Source organism: Apiotrichum porosum, assembly GCF_003942205.1.
Source record: "Apiotrichum porosum strain DSM 27194 chromosome Unknown scaffold_6, whole genome shotgun sequence".
Taxonomy (NCBI): domain Eukaryota; kingdom Fungi; phylum Basidiomycota; class Tremellomycetes; order Trichosporonales; family Trichosporonaceae; genus Apiotrichum; species Apiotrichum porosum.
In genome coordinates this window covers 494,142-512,521 of record NW_021167113.1, presented here as the reverse complement: position 1 = coordinate 512,521, position 18,380 = coordinate 494,142, and the positions used below count along the sequence as shown (strand labels likewise).

At 60.8% G+C, this 18,380-nt stretch overlaps 7 protein-coding genes across 7 annotated transcripts; 3 read left to right on the top strand and 4 right to left on the bottom strand.

Annotated features, from left to right (window-relative positions):
• Nucleotides 1-117: 117 nt before the first annotated feature.
• EHS24_007982 (uncharacterized protein) lies at nucleotides 118-2,695 on the bottom strand (the record flags this gene model as incomplete). The annotated part of the gene is made up of 6 exons (XM_028623312.1): nucleotides 118-485; nucleotides 565-737; nucleotides 924-1,074; nucleotides 1,199-1,326; nucleotides 1,425-1,593; nucleotides 1,687-2,695. 6 exons carry the CDS (start codon nucleotides 2,693-2,695, stop codon nucleotides 118-120), a joined length of 1,998 nt encoding a protein of 665 aa, XP_028476245.1.
• A 2,506-nt stretch (nucleotides 2,696-5,201) lies between these two features.
• EHS24_007981 (uncharacterized protein) lies at nucleotides 5,202-7,833 on the top strand (the record flags this gene model as incomplete). Its single annotated transcript, XM_028623311.1, has 2 exons — nucleotides 5,202-7,325; nucleotides 7,372-7,833. The coding sequence occupies 2 exons, from the start codon at nucleotides 5,202-5,204 to the stop codon at nucleotides 7,831-7,833; spliced, it is 2,586 nt and encodes an 861-aa protein (XP_028476244.1).
• A 911-nt stretch (nucleotides 7,834-8,744) lies between these two features.
• On the top strand, nucleotides 8,745-9,910 carry SUI1 (Eukaryotic translation initiation factor eIF-1; the record flags this gene model as incomplete). Its single annotated transcript, XM_028623310.1, has 4 exons — nucleotides 8,745-8,757; nucleotides 8,850-8,881; nucleotides 8,928-9,327; nucleotides 9,615-9,910. 4 exons carry the CDS (start codon nucleotides 8,745-8,747, stop codon nucleotides 9,908-9,910), a joined length of 741 nt encoding a protein of 246 aa, XP_028476243.1.
• A 420-nt stretch (nucleotides 9,911-10,330) lies between these two features.
• On the bottom strand, nucleotides 10,331-10,771 carry RAD1 (ssDNA endodeoxyribonuclease; the record flags this gene model as incomplete). Its single annotated transcript, XM_028623309.1, has 3 exons — nucleotides 10,331-10,517; nucleotides 10,572-10,636; nucleotides 10,691-10,771. The coding sequence occupies 3 exons, from the start codon at nucleotides 10,769-10,771 to the stop codon at nucleotides 10,331-10,333; spliced, it is 333 nt and encodes a 110-aa protein (XP_028476242.1).
• Nucleotides 10,772-11,317: 546 nt separating this feature from the next.
• EHS24_007978 (uncharacterized protein) lies at nucleotides 11,318-12,094 on the top strand (the record flags this gene model as incomplete). The annotated part of the gene is made up of 1 exon (XM_028623308.1): nucleotides 11,318-12,094. One exon carries the CDS (start codon nucleotides 11,318-11,320, stop codon nucleotides 12,092-12,094), a length of 777 nt encoding a protein of 258 aa, XP_028476241.1.
• A 174-nt stretch (nucleotides 12,095-12,268) lies between these two features.
• YIM1_2 (zinc ion binding) lies at nucleotides 12,269-13,511 on the bottom strand (the record flags this gene model as incomplete). The annotated part of the gene is made up of 3 exons (XM_028623307.1): nucleotides 12,269-12,769; nucleotides 12,820-13,309; nucleotides 13,366-13,511. The coding sequence occupies 3 exons, from the start codon at nucleotides 13,509-13,511 to the stop codon at nucleotides 12,269-12,271; spliced, it is 1,137 nt and encodes a 378-aa protein (XP_028476240.1).
• A 371-nt stretch (nucleotides 13,512-13,882) lies between these two features.
• AFG3 (AAA ATPase afg3) lies at nucleotides 13,883-16,511 on the bottom strand (the record flags this gene model as incomplete). The annotated part of the gene is made up of 4 exons (XM_028623306.1): nucleotides 13,883-13,940; nucleotides 13,995-15,887; nucleotides 15,925-15,993; nucleotides 16,042-16,511. The coding sequence occupies 4 exons, from the start codon at nucleotides 16,509-16,511 to the stop codon at nucleotides 13,883-13,885; spliced, it is 2,490 nt and encodes an 829-aa protein (XP_028476239.1).
• Nucleotides 16,512-18,380: the final 1,869 nt, after the last annotated feature.

Here is an 18,380-nt window from a genome sequence, read left to right as displayed (position 1 = left end):
GAAGCGTCGCTGCGCTGAAGGTTACACTCGAGGCGGGACCGCACCATGCGCAGACCAAGTAGACAAAGACCGACAAGGGTTGCAACCGAATACTACTCTTTACAAACGCAAGAACGTCTAGTTCAAATCCTCGACCAGATACTTTGCACTCGCCATGTCGGCGAGCACCATCTCCTCCACGAGCTGGTCAAAGCTCACCGTCGGCGTCCACCCGAGCACTGTCCGCGCCTTGCCCGCGTCCCCCAGGAGCCGCTCGACCTCTGCCGGGCGGAAATACCGCGGGTCGACACGCACGACCACGTTTCCCAGGTCGTCGGTGCCCACCTCGTCGACGCCGGCGCCCGACCAGGCGATGGACCGCCCGACGACGCGGAACGCCGCCTCGATGAACTCGCGCACGCTGTGCGACTCGCCCGAGGCCAGGACAAAGTCCGAGGCGGTGGGGTGCTGGAGCATGCGCCACATGCCTTCGACGTAGTCGCGTGCTGTGGGGGAAGAGTCAGACCCTGCGTGGGGAAGGAAAGTGGACGCCGTGCCGCGCCTCTACATGCATGCCGTACTCACCATGTCCCCAGTCGCGCATCGCATCCAGGTTGCCCATGTACATGCACTCCTGCCGCCCGAGCGAGATCTCGGCGACGGCGCGCGAAATCTTGCGCGTGACGAAGGTACGGCCCCGGCGGGGCGACTCGTGGTTGAACAGGATACCGTTGGACGCAAACATGCCGTACGATTCGCTGTGCAGGAGTGTCAGTTCTGGTGGGACGAGCCGACAGCTGGTGTTGTCTGTGTGGGTGCGGCCGCCTCGGGACACCGAGGCTCCACCACCAACGAGGCGCGGTCCAGTGCGGGCCTCAAGATGGCCCTCCGGCCCACTGTCCCCAACACAGCACGGCGGCACATCCACTGCCACTGCCACATACCGATAATTGACCGTGATCCAGTATGCGTACAGCTTGGCCACGCCATAGGGCGAGCGCGGGTAGAACGGTGTGTCCTCGTCCTGAGGCACGGCCTGGACTTGGCCGTACATCTCCGACGTGCTCGCCTGATAGAACTTGGCCAGCTGGTCGACTGGGAGCAGGCGTCAGTGAGAATGGAATGGAAGAGGGAGAGAGAGGTAGGCGGTAGGCGTAGGCGGGTCGTAGCCGTGGCAGCATACCTCGCACACCTCGCACACCTTGACTTTGACACTCACGACCACACGTCCTGATCGCGTCCAGGAGCCGCAACGTGCCGGTCCCGTCCACGTCGGCGGTATACTGCGCCATCTCGAACGAGACCTTGACGTGCGACTGCGCGCCGAGGTTGTACACTTCGGACGGCCTGTGCCAGGTCAGCGGGACGAGCTCTGTGAACCTGGCTCGATCCAGATCCCCCCCCCCCCCCCCGGTCCCCCCTCCCCCCCAATCCACTCCACTCACTGGACCTGGGATATGATGTGCACGAGCGCCGTGGTGTCCGTCAAATCGCCATAGTGCAGCGCCAGGCGCTCGACGCGCTCGTTGCCGAACAGGTGGTGCAGGCGCGACGTGTTGAACGACGACGAGCGGCGGATGATCCCGTGGACGTGGTATCCCTTGGCGAGGAGTACTGGTCCTGTCAGCGGCGCAAAGGTGTAGCCACAGTCATGATGGCTGGCTGAAGGAACCTTGGAACCTTGCCCAAGCGCAACGCAACACCCACAGTCTGCAAGGTAGCTGCCATCCTGGCCCGTGATGCCCGTCACCAGCGCGACTTTACGTCCTGCCCAGGCCTCGCGCGTCCAGTCGGCGGTGTGTGGCGCGAACGCGGGGCGGGGCACCGTCGGCGTCCGTACGCGCGGCACGCGGGCCGTGGACGCCTGCGGGCGCGCGCTAGCTGGCACCGGTAGCGGTGCCGTCACGGATGTACTGCTCGGGGACACGGACACGGCAGTCGCTTGGTCGACAGCGGCCGCTGCCGCGGTCGACGAGGTGGTACTGGTGGCCATGGGCGACGAGGCCGTTGGCCTCCTCTCCCTGCCCACGTCCATCTCGCCCTCGCCCTTGCCCTTTCCCTTGCCCCTCCCGTCGAGCGGGGACAGCGGCGACGGCGTGTGCGGGCTGTGCGGGCTCACTGGCGCCGGGGCATTGAGCACGTCGTCGCTCTGGTAGTCTCCCAGCGGGGCGCCAAGGAGGGACAGGGGACGAGCAGCCTGTCGCCGCGCGCCCATCGAGCCGGCACCGGCACCGGTACTGGCACCGGTGGCACCTGATGGCCGCCGGATCGAGCCTGGTGGCGACCGCAGCGCCGCTCCGCGGTGAAGCCTTCCCTCGCTGTCTGCCGACGTGAGGCGGACCAGCGCCACGGCTTCTTCGTGCGGTGGTTGGGGCTGGCTGGGACTGGAGCTCGTACAGTTAGACTGGGGCGGGGCGGCCCTGGCGGCCAACCGTGTGTCACTGTTGACAGATGGAACACTGGCAGACGTGTCGCTTGAGAAACGAGGTGTGGGTGCGTCCGTGTCCACGTCCGCGTCTGATATCCTCAGGCCGGCCAGGTTCAGATCTGGTGGCCCAGCACTCGCACTCGCCACCGGTATTCCGGATCGGGTAGGAGGTGGAGACACACCGGTCGCTGTCGCTGTCGAGTGCTGTGGGAGAGGACACGGCTCTTGCTGCTGCCGCCGCTGTTGTTGTTCAGAGTGGGCTTGTGGCTGTTGATGACTGGCCGACATTGAAGAGAGCGTGCCAGTGTGTCGTGGACAAGGTTAGCGAAAAGAACGACTGGGTGACGTGATGGACAGATGATGCATCCAAGTCGGTATCCATCGCACATGGCTGGGGTCCTTTCGGTGCATGGTGGGAGAGCCGGGGAGAGAGAGACTGGAAACCCGCACGCATCGTTGACGTCGTACGGTAGTATGTACCGTAGTGCCGGGACTCGTCGCCAGGTTGAGATCCGTGTAATGTGAACACGGGAAACCTTGGGTGACACTTGTGACAACAAGGCGACGGTGGGCGATCAGACGACCAGAGATCAGAGACGAGCTGCTGCACGATGCAGAGATGACGCACATGCCGCGGGCCGCGGTATACTGTACTGTCACCAAGTAGCCCCAGAAGGAGGAGACAGTGAGCACACGAGCGTCATGAAGGGGTGGCACCAGCAGCTGCAGGGCTAGATTCGCATACGCTCATATGTGCCAGCATGCGTTCGTTGGCGAGCGGAGCGACAGTCGTGTGTACGGAGCGAGTGGGCAGCTAGACGGGATCTCGACCTTGGGGGACAGTCTAGACAGTCCATACGAAGCCGAGAGAGTCCATATTCGGCATCCCGACCTTTTGCGACGCTTGCCTGATGCCTGATGGCCTTTGGCTTGACGCGACGCGCCGGCCGACGTGTGCCTAGGTTTCCCACTTGGGAGCAAAGGGTAGTCGAGCAAAAAGCACATGAACGTTCAGGAGATCAGGATATAGGACGGGGGTGGGGATGCGTTGGTGGTACTGCACGGGCAGATGTAGAGGACCCACTATACTGGACGCCTGTTGCACTGCCCGTAATACTGGTCATGCTCTCTGTACGTTGTGCCCAGTTGTGGTTGTGCAAGGCAGTCAAGCCCAGTTGGTGCTCTGGGCAGCAAGAGACGGACGACCCCACGATTGACCAGTGCCCGCGGAACGAGAGCTGGGAAACAGGAAACAAGGGGGATATGGGATCGTCCCTGCCTGAGACCTGCCTGAGATGCCATTGCGGGAACGCGGAGCAACGCAAGCCGGCGCGGGGTACTGGCGCGGGCGCGCGGGCAACACCCCCCGGGAACGAAAGAGGGGCGGCGCCGAGTCGAGCAAGCACATGAGAGGATGTGGCGAACGCGAGACACTGTATGGGGGTGTTGGGCTGAAGCGAAATGCAGCGAGGTAACAGAGAGATGAGATGGACGGGACAGACATGTAGGCGCACGGTGCACGAGCGATCGCCACCAAAAGGATCAAAGCCAGATGTACCCAGAGCGACAGAGCCCCTTTGGTTTGTGTGTTGTCTGTCGATCTGCAGACAACTGCGACCCAAGGGGGTGGGCAGTCGACGGCCGGGACCAGTCCTTTGCAAAGATCGGAGGAAGAGGCCGCAATGGAGGGCAACCATGGTGCATGGTGTAAACGTGCGCGCCTGTTGCTGCGGGGAACTGAACGAAAAAGCACGGCGGCAACGACAAAACCTGGCAGAAGCACGTCAAGGCTGACAAAACCTAGCAACGCAGGGGAGGAAGGGGGGTTTGGTGCGGTGAATCGACAGGCAACGTGTCCAGCCCCGCAGTTACCTGCCATATGTATAGTACAGCACAACTGAAAGGGTGCTTGCAGGCTATCGAAGCGTTATGATAGAGGCGTTTACATGAGCTATTTGGGAGCGACAAGAGATCTCAAGAGACAAAGGGAGGACGGAGAGATGTGAGGCCCAGCAAACCCTCTCTCTCCCGCGCCCGCCAGGGCCCTTTCAGTCATTGCGTGGTAAAACCCCTTTTGACCTTTTGGGCGCGGACCCCGCCTTTTTGGGCCAGTCGACGCTCTCTGCCTCCGCCGCAGATGGTGCATTTTGGCTCCAGCGGTGAGAGAGAGAGATGTCCCAGTCCAGGCCTTTCCTTCTCAGGCGTCAGTAGACACCACCCACGGCCAAATCGGCCCAGCCAGCGGGCCCTTTCACCGTCCGACCCACCCACCACACGCACACCCCTCGCACACACCACACACACACGGTACACAGTCACACCCACCCACACCACACCACACCCCTCTCTCGCTGGCCCTTTGCTCACTCATCTCCTCTCTCTCTCTCCATTCCACCCACCCCATTACACACAAACCCACACTCCCCCTCCACCTCAGCTCCTCGTCTCTGTGCCCATACCATATCCCGGCCATCCCCCCATCTCCACTTAGTCAGACTCTGCACCACCACACCGCCTCCACCCCAACACACCCAACACACACACACACACCCAACATCCCTTCGCTTCCCGCGCTTTCCGGCCCTCCCCTCGCCCACAACACATTTCAACTCGCCCACCTGGCATGGCTCACTAAGCTGAACCGTGCAGCTGAGCACCTGTTACCAAAACAGCCAACACACCCCCGCTGTTAAGCGTACCCGCTAGTTAGCGTCGACGCATCGTTGTCGCACGCCATCCCCCTTCCGCCCCCTCCTAAACACACGACCTGTTGTGTTACCAACCACAATCTCCCATGTCCTCGTTGGCATCTGCAGCTCCCCCTCACCTCCCTTCTTCCAACTCCATCATGCCCACCGCTACCTCGCCTCCCTTGCGGCCCATGTCGCCATCCAGCGCCCACAGTCACCACTCGCGCTGGAGGACAGTGTTCAAGAAAGGCGGCAAGTCGGGCAAGGGCAAGGGCTCCGCCAACGCCTATCCTGACGATGCCCCCACCGCTCCCAGCATCCCCGAGCTGTCTCTCCACAACACTTCATTTGCCGTTGGCAACAATGACTTTGAGACGGCGCTGTTGAGCGTTGGCTCCGAGCACCCAGCCGCCGCGGGCGGCCCCGAGCCCTCGCAACAGCCTGGTCATGGCGCTCTCGGCATCGCAACCTCGTCTCCCGCCCCGCCTTCCACCGACGACGACGAGCAGATGCGCGACGACCTCTCGACCTCGAGTTATGGCGGCCAAGTCGTGACTGTTCCTTCACCCTTCCCTCCCAGCGCGTACCCGGCCGAGCCTTGGAATTCGTCGTCACCAACAATGCCATCGTCCAGTTCCCAGGAGCCGCAGCCTCCCAACCGGCCATACTCCAACTCGTACTCAATCTCCACCACGGACCGGTCGTCGTCGTCGTCGCGTGCAAACAACAACAGCACGGCTTCCCCCGCAGTCATCCCCATCGTCACCAGCTCGACCACGTCGCTCCACACCAGCACCAGCGGTGGTGCTGCCCCGACCACAGGCTCCACCAAGGTCTCTGCCTCCCAGAGTGGTGCCTTCAAGGGCCGTTTCTTCTCCACCCCAGGTAGCAGCAGCAGCAGCACGAACGTTTCAACCGATACAAGTCCCCCTACCAAAAAGTCGGACAAGTACAAGGGCCTGTCACGAAAGGCGCCGCCAAACATTGCCCTGTCCCACAGCTCCTCCAAGGAAAACACCTCGCCAGACACGTCTCCGCGCACCTCGACCAAGGTGAAGACTCCCCGAGGCGACGAGAACAGCAGCAGCAACAGCGATCACAAGAGTTCGATCAGGCAGCGTTTCATCCGCCGTGTTGTGTCTGCGCCCAACGCAAAAGCGCTGTTTACCAACAACCTCTTCAACCATGCCCCCGAGGTTCCGCCCATACCGAAAAACTCGTCGTCGGCGTCGCGTCCGTCGCACGGCGCCGGGGCTGTTGATCTGAGCGCGTCGCCGCCTCAACCACCAGTGGCCAAGATGCCCGCCGCCCTCAACAAGAACGTCTCGTCGCCACTATCGACGCCGTCAACACCTGCTCGATCCAACACGCCGTCATTACTCAAACCGACGTCCAACCTGTCGGTCACAGGTACCCGTGGTGTACGTGCGCACTCTACAAGTGTGATGGGGAACAAGGTATCGTCGTCGTCATCCCTTGCTGCCAGTCTACACGACAAGGCCGCGTTCCGAAGGACGTACAGCTCAAACTCTATCAAGACGCGCGACGTCGAGGTGTCGCCTAGCTCGTTTGAAAAGATCAAGCTGCTCGGCAAGGGCGATGTCGGTAAAGTCTACCTTGTCCGCGAGAAGAAGTCGGACAAGCTCTTTGCCATGAAGGTCTTGTCCAAAAAGGAGATGATCAAGCGCAACAAGATCAAGCGTGCGCTAGCCGAGCAGGAGATTTTGGCAACGGCCAACCACCCGTTCATTGTCACCCTCTTCCACTCGTTCCAGTCGCAAGACTACCTCTTCTTCGTGCTCGACTACTGCATGGGAGGCGAGTTCTTCCGCGCCCTCCAGACCCGCCCGGGCAAGTGTCTCAGCGAGGAGCACGCCAAGTTTTACGCCGCCGAGGTCACCGCTGCGCTCGAGTACCTCCACCTCAACGGCTACATCTACCGCGACTTGAAACCAGAAAACATCCTGCTCCACCAGAGTGGCCACATTATGCTGTCCGACTTTGACCTGTCGAAACAGTCGGGCGAGCCTGGCGGTGCCCCCGTCACCATCAAGCAGAACAGCACCAACGGCGCGTTCCTTGTCGACACGCGCAGCTGTATTGCCGACTTCCGCACAAATTCGTTTGTCGGAACAGAAGAGTACATTGCTCCAGAGGTCATCAAGGGCTGCGGCCACACGTCGGCCGTGGACTGGTGGACTTTGGGAATTCTGATTTACGAGATGATTGTGAGTGTTACCAGGTGGTTCTCTCTTCAAGTTGCTAACACCCCAGTTTGCAACGACTCCCTTCAAGGGACCTAACCGAAACGCTACGTTCTCCAACGTCCTGAAGAACGAGGTGCCGTTCGACGAGCAGAGGAGCATGTCGAGCGTGGGCAAGTCGTGCATCCGCAAGCTCTTGATCAAGGATGAGCACAAGCGTCTGGGGTCGAGCTCGGGTGCCTCTGAAGTCAAGCAGCACAAGTGGTTTGCCAACATTTCATGGGGCCTGCTACGCCACATGACCCCGCCCATCATCCCACAAGAGTCCAACGGGATCGACACGGTCAACTTCCGCACCATCCGCGACAGCAAGAGTGTCGACTTTGAGAGCGGCGACGTCATCCGAGCGCAGGCCGGTCTGTCCGGCTCGCCCGGTACGCCGGGCATCTCGACACCAAAGGAGCTCACCGACGCAAAGAACCCGTTCGGCGAATTCAACAGCGTCACCCGCGACTTTATGGACAACTACTAGAGAAGCAAACGCAACGAAAGCACCGCCGACAAGAACCCAACACAGAATAGAAGAAACGAAAACCGAAACCCGAAAAAAACGAAAACAGGCCAAAAACATCCAAAAGTTCATTTATATACGCGCGGCGGCCCCCATCACGCTCGCTAAACCCTTATCTCCCGGGACTGAGGCCTCGGGACGGACTCTTTTCACCACACTCGCATGGCCATGGACCTCTTGCACGCTCACACTCTTTGTTGTACAGACGACCACCTTCATAGAACTTTCCTTTCTATCTCGTTTCCCCCCCTTTCTCCCGCCGTAAAGCGGGCACGTCTCACGAGACTCGCGCGCATGTGTTGCGAACTATGGATGTGGTGACGGGACCGTGTGTTGCAGTGCGTGAGCTGGTCGACGCGATACAGGAGGTCTGCTGATCTGCTGAGCGGTGTGGCCGGTGTGGCAAACTAGGCAAGCAACCCCTGTGGCAGGTGGACGTATTCAAGAGCTTTTACCGCTTTCGTCAATTGTGAACGTCAACAAGAGGAGATGACCCATTGCAGACAGCTACCGGTGCAGATTTGGCGTTCTTGGCGCCTGCATACAGCCACGCATGCGCACATGCATGAAGGGGTGGGACGCACGAGGCCCAAGTTGTCGCAACAGCACTTATCGTACTGCGCAGGCGGCGGCCCATCCCCCCCCGCGCCCACCCCCTGGCGCCACTCGCCAAATCTCCGCTATCTCCGTCGGTCCCAGCGTCTCTGTGCCAGCGGTTGTTGAAGGATGGTGTGTGTATTCAGCAGTCGCCTGCCCCCATACAACCCTCCTCGAACACCTCGATCCCCACCCCTTCCCCTCCTCCCTCCCCTTCTCCAACAACAGCCCGCTCGCCGCCGACAAAGCAGCCGCACCACACTACATCCTTTTGAATGAGCACCTCAAGTGCGTTTTAAACCCTCGAGCTCCCACCGCACCGGACCCACCCCACTCGCGTTGCTTCTCATTTAACGATGGGATCGCGTGACGCGCTGCAGTGCTTGCAGCACTTGCAGTACTTGCCGGCCGGGTGCGGTGTGGTATCGCTCGCTGGCCCCCTTGCACGTACATTATAGCTGACCAATGTCCCATCACACTCTTGCCCTCTCCTCGACACTGTTGCATCGCTTCGACTCGATACATTACACATCGCCACCGTCCCTCCCCTTGCACACACACCGCCCGCTGTCCACCCCGCTGCCGCTCCCTCTGGCCTGACCTCACCCGCGACCCCCCTCGTCCCCTTTTGTCCATCTCGCCCATCTGTGTCCTCACTCCCGCCCCCACTTCTCCTCCCGCCAGCTACCAAAGTGGACGCCGGAAAGACCAAGAGCAAGGCCCCGGCGTCGTCCGGGGCGACCAACCTCAACCTCGGTCCCGCCTACGACCCGTTCGCCACCGCTGACCCCTTCGAGGAGGCCAGCCCCGCCGCTACCATCACCAAGAGCGTTGGCAAGGCCGACAAGATCCACGTCCGTGAGTATACATGTCGTTTTGGCGGGACATTTTCAAAGTGGCGAAGAAGATGTGTTTTGGAATAGAACGTATCGGTGTCGGTGGCGAGGAACCGAGAAGAACCCTCCACCGAGTTTACGGTTCTGGTAGACCGTTCGCGCGTGCGCGTATAGGGTCTGCTAGAGGTGGCAATGGCGGTCAACATACGATGAGGGCGCATCCTTGCCCACCACCCGCTCCGTCCCACCGCTTCCCCTTCTTTCTCACCTCTTTTGCACGAATTATCGTCGTTTGCTGACTCTCGCCAGGTCTTCAGCAGCGCAATGGCCGCAAGACCATCACCACCGTCCAGGGTATCCCTGACAAGTACGACCCCCGCAAGCTCCTCAAGGCCATGAAGAAGGAGTTTGCGTGCAACGGCCACGTCGTCCACTCTGCCGAGTCGGACGACGAGGACTCGCCCGCCCCGGCCAAGAAGGACGAGCACGGCAAGGTGCTCCAGTTCCAGGGCGACCAGCGTACCGCCGTCAAGGACTTCCTCCTCGCCTCGGGCATCGTCGCGGCCAAGGAGGCAAAGGACCAGATTGTCATCCACGGCTACTAAGGGCAGCAAAACGAGGAGCGACAAGCAACACGCAAACGCTCCCCCGGCCACAGGCAGCTCTCATCTCATACACTCGCCCAACGATTTTGCCCCCCGTCCACATCCTCCAATTTCCAGCTGTTTTGTGTGTTTGTGTCAACCTGTGTATGGGTCTGCCTGTCTGTCTATGCCGCCTCCGCCTGTTCCCGTTTCCGTCTCGCTCTCCCGCACACATTACTTGCATGTGGCTGCTAGCGTCTCGTGTTTAGATGTCGGTTGTGTAACTGTTCGAGACCCATGCATTCATGTCGTTTGAGCCGGGCAGAGTGCAGTGTACATTTGTGTGATGCAGATTGAGTTGGGAGAACACATGACGAATGATACATGGCTTTTATACACCCCCCTATGCCCCCTAACGATGCCGTTCCTCCCATACCTCCCTTACTCCTCATCCTCGAGCGCGTACATCTTGAAATCCAAGATACCATTGTGCATGTCGGGCGCCATGCTCTCCGGAATGGGCATCATGACCTGCACGGACAGAAAGCCTTCAGACTCGATCTGGAGGCAAATCTTGACCGAGTGCTGGAGCGCGCGGCCGAGCAGCGAGACGTGGGCAGCGGCGTAGCTGCGAGGTCAGCTATCAGCTATCCAGCGCGGAAAGGGAAAGGGACCAGCTTACCTGAACGTTACCTCCTCGGCACACTCAAACGCGTCCATCACCTCGCGGGCGTTGGGGTAGTCAAACTGGAGAGTGGGTGTGAACAACTTGAGCCGAGAACCCACAACAAAAAAACATACCTGGACAGTGCCAAAGTCGCCTTCGGCGTGGATCGAGAAGCTACCGTCGCGCCGGCGTCCGCCCTCTGGGTCGGCGGGCATCGCACGCAGCGTGACGCGCGTGCACGATGGTGGGAGGTCGATGAGCGCGTCGCGGAACCACTCGGACTGTGCGGTTGTCAGCGGCAGGTCACGACATGGAGCCACCTGCCTTCATGATGAGGTATACGGCGCGGTTGTCGTCGTCGAACGCCTGGTTGAGCAGGTCCTCTGGCTCGAGGGTGTACAGCTCGCAGTTTGTCACTGGGCCCTTTGCGTCGTCTCGCCTGGGGGCGTGGGTTAGGTCCCTCACAGGAGATAGCGACCCACAAGAGAATAGACAGTGGAAAGCCCGGTCCACCCCACGTCAGCCGCATGCCTGTCCGCTTATCCCTGCCGCGGACGCGCCAGTCCTCGTCGGCCGCGGCGTCCTTGTCCGCGCCGTCCTCGGCGTCGCCGGCCCACCGCTTACGCCCCCGCCCAGCCCCGCCGCCTGGTGCAGCGCCAGCGCCGGCGTTGCCAAAGATGTTGAGACACTGCAGCAGGGCGTCGAGGGAGATTTCAAAGCACTCGGCATCGGCGTCGTCGGGATAGCTAAACGTCGTGAAGATGTTGGTCGGGATCCACGCCGTCGCGCACAGCGACTTGACCTCGTCGACGGTGACTTCAAAGCCCGCCTTGGAGACTGTCATCACCGCGTTCTGTGTCTGTCAGCTGACGCAAAGGCTCGGGCGAGCTAACGTGTTTGAGACCAATGCCGCGGAGGAGACGCGCAAAGAGACGCACGTCGTGTGTCTCCGCCACGAGGATCTGCGTGGGTTAGCATTGCGGCACCCATTACAACCCACTGGAGCGTCCGCGCCGTTTGGATGTGTGCCCGCCATTGTTGGAAAGGAATGGGCGAGAAGGCAAAGAGGAAGCGAAGACGGATTTGTTTGTGTGGGATTGACTGGACTGAAGCACCTCCACTCTGGCGGACGAACGGATATTGCCTCCGGCAAAAGTCGCCTCCGAGTGGTGCTCAGACGAGAGATCGAGAGACCGCCTTCCTCGCATTCCAGCTTCCTTCTCCCACTACACCTTCTTGTCACTCACACCTTTACACCTCACGCCAAAATGTCGTTTGCTAGCCGATACATGCCCATCTTGTTCGGCATCGGCGTCGGTGAGCTAACGCCCTTCGGTCACAGTAAGCTGACATCTGCAGGCGCCTTCTCGGGCATGTACATCTGGGACGAGCCCCTGCAGCAGGTCACCGGTCGCATGCCTCCCCCCGGAGAAGAGGCGGCTGAAGAGGCCAAGGCCAAGGCCGAGGCATCAAAGACTGCTGTCGCGGCCCCTGCTGCTCCTTCTGCTCCTGCTGGCTCTGCCGTCGCTCAGGCGTGAGTTATGTCTTCATCTCCTAGCTGACGCCAGTCTCGAGGCTCCCCGCGCACGCCGTGCCGACAACGACGCCTAGACCCCCACTCTCTATCCACAACACGTATATTACACATCCCTCACAACAACCATATTTGCATGTATCCACTCCCTTCAACTCCTGACTTCTCGCGCGTCGCGTCACTTTGCGACCTGTACAACCACCTTGCCGCGCGCGCGCCCACTCTCGAGCCGCTCGTACGCCGCTTTGGCCTGCGCAAACTCGTGCGTCGAGTCGAGCGTAATCTTGCCCCCAGCAGCCATGAAGCTCTCATACGTCGCCAGCTTGTCCTTTGTCGGCACGAGCCTGATACACGCGTACCGCTTGCCAGCGACGAGCGAGCGGAGCGGGCCGGGAATCCAGTTGGGCAGGTACTCGCCCACGACGCCCTTGAGTGTGCGGATCGCCTGGGCCGGATAGTACAAGTTTGTGACGGCGCCACCCATGGCGTCGCGCGACGTCTTGTCGCCCACGATGGTGACGTACACGCCCAGCTGGGGCGCGGCGGCGTCGGCGAGGATGAGCGCGTCGAGGTGCGGGACGAGGTCGGTGCCGCCCACGCAGTCGAGGATCTCGGCAAACGGGGCCAGAGGCGAGGCGAGCGCCCGCGCAGTCACGTCCTCGGTCGTGTAGTCGATGACCTGCGAGTCTCAGCCTGGGCTACTTTAACTTGACCCAACGGGGGACTCACCTCCTCGGCGCCGAGGCTCTTGACGAGCTCGGCGTTGGCGGCAGAACAAGTGGCAGCGACGCGCAGGCCCATCTTGCGCGCGAGCTGGATGGCCGCCGAGCCCGTGCCGCTGCTACCGCCCAGGACCAGCACGGTGCGCTGCTTGGCCTTGTCCTCGTCGGTCGGGTCGAACGGCAGCCGGCCCCAGACGACCAGCGCGTCGTAGACGGTCGAATAGACGAGCGGCACAGCCGCCGCCTGCGCCCAGTCCAGCCCGGCCGGCTTGTGGATAAAGGGCGCCGACGCCGGGATGCACACATACTCGGCTAGGAAACCATTGCCGTCTGCAGAGAAGCGCTGGCCATATACCTCGTCGCCGACCGTAAACTGCGTGACGCCATCGCCGACGGCGGTGATGACGCCAGCAAAGTCAGACGACGGGGTCAGAGGGCTCGTCTCGCTAGGCTCGGTCGCGCCGATAAACTTGAGGAGGCGGGGACTACTCTGTGCCCTGCGTTGTCAGCTTGCAGTACGCTCCTGAGCTGCTCCTTTCCCAGTTCAGCTCACAGCTGCTCGTCGACCGGGTTGAGTGCCGCGGCCTTGACCCCGACGACCACCTCGCCCGGCCCGGGAGTGGGGATTGGGCGGGTGGACGCGGTGAGAGTGGTCGAGAGGCGGCCGGGCGCGGTATACTGCCATACAGCGTTGGACATGGTGTAGACTGTACTGTGTAGAGGGTGGGCTTGGGATGCGCGTGGTGCGTGGGTGGCGCCGGGCGCCTTATGAACGAACTGCTGGAGGCTGGAGGCTTGGTCGCACTGCTACCGCGCGCACGGTGAATTGCTTCGTAATCAGTTCCGCAAAGTCACAACACCGATCCGGTATCTGGATTTGATTGCCGGGCGCATCTCCACCTCCCGTCCTGTTATTCCGCCCCACGACGGTCACCGTGCTGTATGTACTTCAAGAACGGTGTGACATTCTCCTATTTGGTGCGATGCAGTGATGATATGCCAATGCGCGCTTCTGCTACTAAAGCTCGCTCTCCGAACGCCGCAACTCCCCGGCCAACTCGACTGAGACTCTACAGATCCGCCTTCTTCGACGCCAGTTGGGGCTCGCCGCTGGGGGGAGTAGAGGTCCTAACACGGTTTGTCAGCTGATAATTGCCCAATGTTCCGCCAGCCGAGACTCACTCCTCCTTCTCGTCCTTGAGCTTGATCTCCTCCTTGGCCTTTTCGACATTCTTCTGGTGCTCGTCCAGCTTCTTGTCAATGTACGTGTCCATCTCGTCAATGGCCTCGAAGGGGCGCTTGCCGAGGAGGTTGCGCATGTCCTCGCGAGTGATGACCTCCTTCTGGAGCAGGAGCTGGGCGACCTTCTCGACGTCCTCCTTGTGCTTGGACAGGAGCTCGGTGGTGCGCTTGTGGGCGTCGTTGATCATCTTGTGGACGGCCTTGTCGAGGGCCTCGGCAGTGGCCTCTGAGAAGGGCTTCTGGAAGCCTTGCTCCTGGTTCTCACGGCCGCCGTACGAGATTGGGCCAATCTGGGGGTCCATGCCGTAGTTGGCACACACCTCAAACGCCATCTTGGTGATCTTTTGCAAGTCGTCCTGGGCACCAGTGGTGATCTGGCCGAAGAAGATCTCCTCAGCGACACGGCCGCCGAGGGTCATGCACATGCGGTCAAGCAGCTGCTGGGTCGAGAACAGGAAGCGCTCCTTGGGCAGGTACTGGGCGTAGCCAAGAGCGCCGACACCACGGGGAATAATCGACACCTTGAGGAGAGGGTCGGCGTGCTCGAGGTACCAGCCGCAGACGGCGTGGCCGGCCTCGTGGTAGGCGACGGTCTTCTTCTCGTGGGGGCCGAGCACACGGCTCTTGCGCTCGAGACCGGCAATGACACGCTCAATGGCTCCGTCAAAGTCGGCCTCGGTCACAGCCTCACCGCCACGACGGGCAGTGCGGAGGGCAGCCTCGTTACACACGTTGGCAATGTCGGCACCCGAGAATCCAGGGGTCAGGAGGGCGAGCTTCTCGGCAATGCTGTCCGGGTTGAGGTCCTTGGACAGAGTCAGGGGGCCGAGGTGAACCAGGAAGATCTGGCGACGGCCCGAAATGTCGGGACGATCAATGGCGATGTGACGGTCGAAACGGCCGGGACGCATGAGGGCAGCGTCGAGAACGTCGGGACGGTTGGTACCGGCGAGAACGACAATGTGCTCCTTGGTAGAGAAGCCGTCCATCTCGACCAGGATCTGGTTAAGGGTCGTCTCACGCTCGTCGTTGCCGCCAAACTGTCCGCCCTTGCCACGGGCCTTTCCGACCGCGTCAATCTCGTCGATGAAGATGATGCAGGGGGCATTCTTCCTTGCTGTCGCGAACAGGTCGCGCACACGCGAGGCACCGACACCGACAAACATCTCGACGAACTCGGAACCCGACACCGAAAGGAAGGGCACCTTGGCCTCACCGGCAGTGGCCTTGGCAAGCAGAGTCTTACCGGTACCGGGAGGGCCCGAAAGGATGGCACCACGGGGAATCTTGGCACCGAGCTTCTCGTACTTCTGGGGCTCCTTGAGGAACTTGACAAACTCCATAATCTCCTCCTTGGCCTCGTCCATACCGGCCACGTCGCGGAAACGAACGGCAATGTCGGTCTCCTCGTTGAACATCTTGGCCTTGGACTTGCCAACACCAAAGATGCCGCCACCACCGCCGCCCATGCCCGAGCCTGCTCGCCTAGACATCCAGAAGAGCAGACCGGCAAAGAGCACGGTCGGCGCAAAGTGCATGAGCATCTGGACAGCCGACGTCTCCTCGTGGTACGAGACGGGGATGCGCTCCGCGGCAGGGATACCGAGCTCGTCCTGGGTCTCGCGCAGGAGGGTCTCGAAGGCGTCGACGGAACCGATGGTGAAGGTGTAAGGAGCAGGGCCGTGGGCAGGACCAGACATGGCCTGGCCGCCAGTCGAGCTTGTCGACGAGATGCCGCTGGAAGGGACAGGGTTGTGGAGGTAGACGCGCACGCGGGTACGGTTCACGACCTCGAGCTGGGACACGAGACCACGCGCAAGGAGCGAGTTGCGGCTGAAGCGTTAGCACCAACGAAGACACAGTAACGCACAATTCCTGCCAGGTAATTTCACGAGCCCTGCTCTCGCCGGGCACCACAACAGTGTATAGAGTGTACGCTCTGGCTGGTCAGCTATACTGTTACTCTAAGGGTAGAAAATGAGCTTACCCCAAGATCACGAGCACGAGCTGGTTGGTGGTCCAGCCGTTGGGAAGCTGGGGACCACCTCCACCCTTGCCGCCACCACCACCGCCGCCACCGCTGCCCGTCGCAGCGGGCTTCTTGTTGCCCGCGGGCTGCTTGCTCATCTCGTCGCTGAGGCGGAACTGGCGGTCCTTGAAGCTAGGACCGTCGTCCTCCTCGTCCGTCTTCTTCTCGGCCGCCGAGCTGCTGCTGCCCTCGGCACTGCTCGACGACTCAGACTTGGGCTGGACCTTGCCCGCCGAACGGCGGCCACCAAACACGCCCTCGAGACCGGCCGGGGCGGGAGTGTTCTGCGAAGGTCGTGGGCCCTTGTTCGGTGTAGCGTACCCGCGCATCGCCGCAAAGGCCGGGTTGGACAGGCCAGAGCCACGGAGCCGAGCCGCGGGCGCACCCGCCGCGAGATGGCGCACCGAGCGGAGGGGGAGGCGGTACATGGCCGTAGATAAGGAGCTCGTTGGAAGGGGGTTGCTCCTTGTGGCCGAGGTCCTCTGTGGTTGTAGGAAAGTTGTGTTTGGGATATGAGTAGTGGAGAGGGTTGCAATAGAAACAGCAAATGGAACACCTGCGCGTCTGCCCGGCCCCGCTCTCAACCTTCGTCGCCGACGGCGACTGCAGAAGGCTCTGGTGGCCTGGTGGCAATCCATGGGTAAACGGGACCAAATCCGGCGTTTCGGAGAAAGGTGGATTAATAAGGCGAGGTCTAATGGGTGTGGAGGCCACTTTGAAATGGACATTTGAAACGAGCATCTCCAGCAGCAGCCAAGCAGCAGCCTAGCAGCCAGCGCGGGCTCTCATGGATCATGGACATGCATCGTGCACTTGTTGGAAAGCATTGATCTGGCTTTGAAGCCTTCCAGTTGCGCGGTTCATCCAAGAAAGCTGGTTGGCAGCAAGGCGAGGAAAGGTCAGGGTGAGAGGGGTGGGTTGACTCGATGACGGTGCGAGCAGGTGTGCAGTGGTTTCGCATGCGTCAGCCCAGTGTGTTTGGGGTCTGCGTACGAGGACAAAGTGGGTGCAGTAAGGGCCAGGGCAAGGCAATGACGCTTTCTGGTCGCCTGTCATGTGCGACCGTGGTAGTAACACGCTTCCCTCCCGTCGACACCCCCCAGAAGTCATCCAGGCGAAAATGACAGACATTTGCGATCATCATGGCCGCAAGCCAGCCATAACGGCGTAGCTTCACTGGGCAGTGGCCCAGGACTGGGGATGGCTTAGGAGAGCGTCACCACATGGATCGGGCAAGGTTCCAGTACCCCTTGCCGGACCGTCAACCCCAAACTCCTTACGCCGCGACTATAGTGCAAACAAATAATCCGCGGCGACCGCCGCCACAGTCCGCGCGCTTACACACCAGTGTACTCGGGCACAAGGCCACACTCGGGTGCCCCCCTGGAACGCTTGTTCCATCCCCAGGACTGCTCTGTGGCGTGCTCCAGGTCATGAAACAGGTTGAGATTTTGGAGAAACACACTAGACGAAATCATTTCATCCATTTCGTCGTTCTCTATGTGTTTCTCGGGGTTTGGTGCAGTCGAGGATCGACGCTCAGCCGCTTCTGTATTTATCGTAAAAGCAAGTCGCATTACATTCCATCTAAGCATACATGTCGGTAACAGGAGGGGGGTTTTGCTGGGTCACTTGTGGCGTGCAGTCGTAGACTGGCCATGTCGCATGGCTGTGGTGGGTTTGGTGGATACTGAACGCCTTGCCGATATTTTCAATAAAATACGCATTTAATCAGACTTTGCGGCCCATTACGTCTCTCACGGCATCCCACCTATACTGCTTTTCCCCCCTTGGCAGTAGGATGTATAAGCCAGCGATTCTAGGCGGGTTCGGTGCGGGTGAAATGCCATGCACGCCTCTGAATTTACGTCACAACAGGTGGGCTTGTCAGCCTTCCTCCAGCCTCATATCAGGAGACACACAGGAGACACGCTTCGTTCGAAGGACCCCGCCGCCAAGTCCGTGCACTGCATCCAACGCCTCGGAAACAGCGCGGCAGTACTTTCTGAATTCAGTTGGTCCCAGCGTATTTGACCTTGGCGAGCGGGAGTGGGAGAGCTTGCAGACTATCATAACCGTCCTTCAACCCGGGGGAAGGTCGGAAAGGCGGCCGCCGGTCGACTGGTTCTTTTAGGTAAGACCGTCTATTTAACGCTGAGGAAGGGGGACGAGAGCTAGAACCCAGACTCTTGTATATACAACGTTGCTTGCGTCGTGGATCAACTCTGCAGGCCATTTGCTGACGGTACATAGCATGTTTCGGAAAACGGCGTCGAGCCCATTGTCGTGGTTTTACG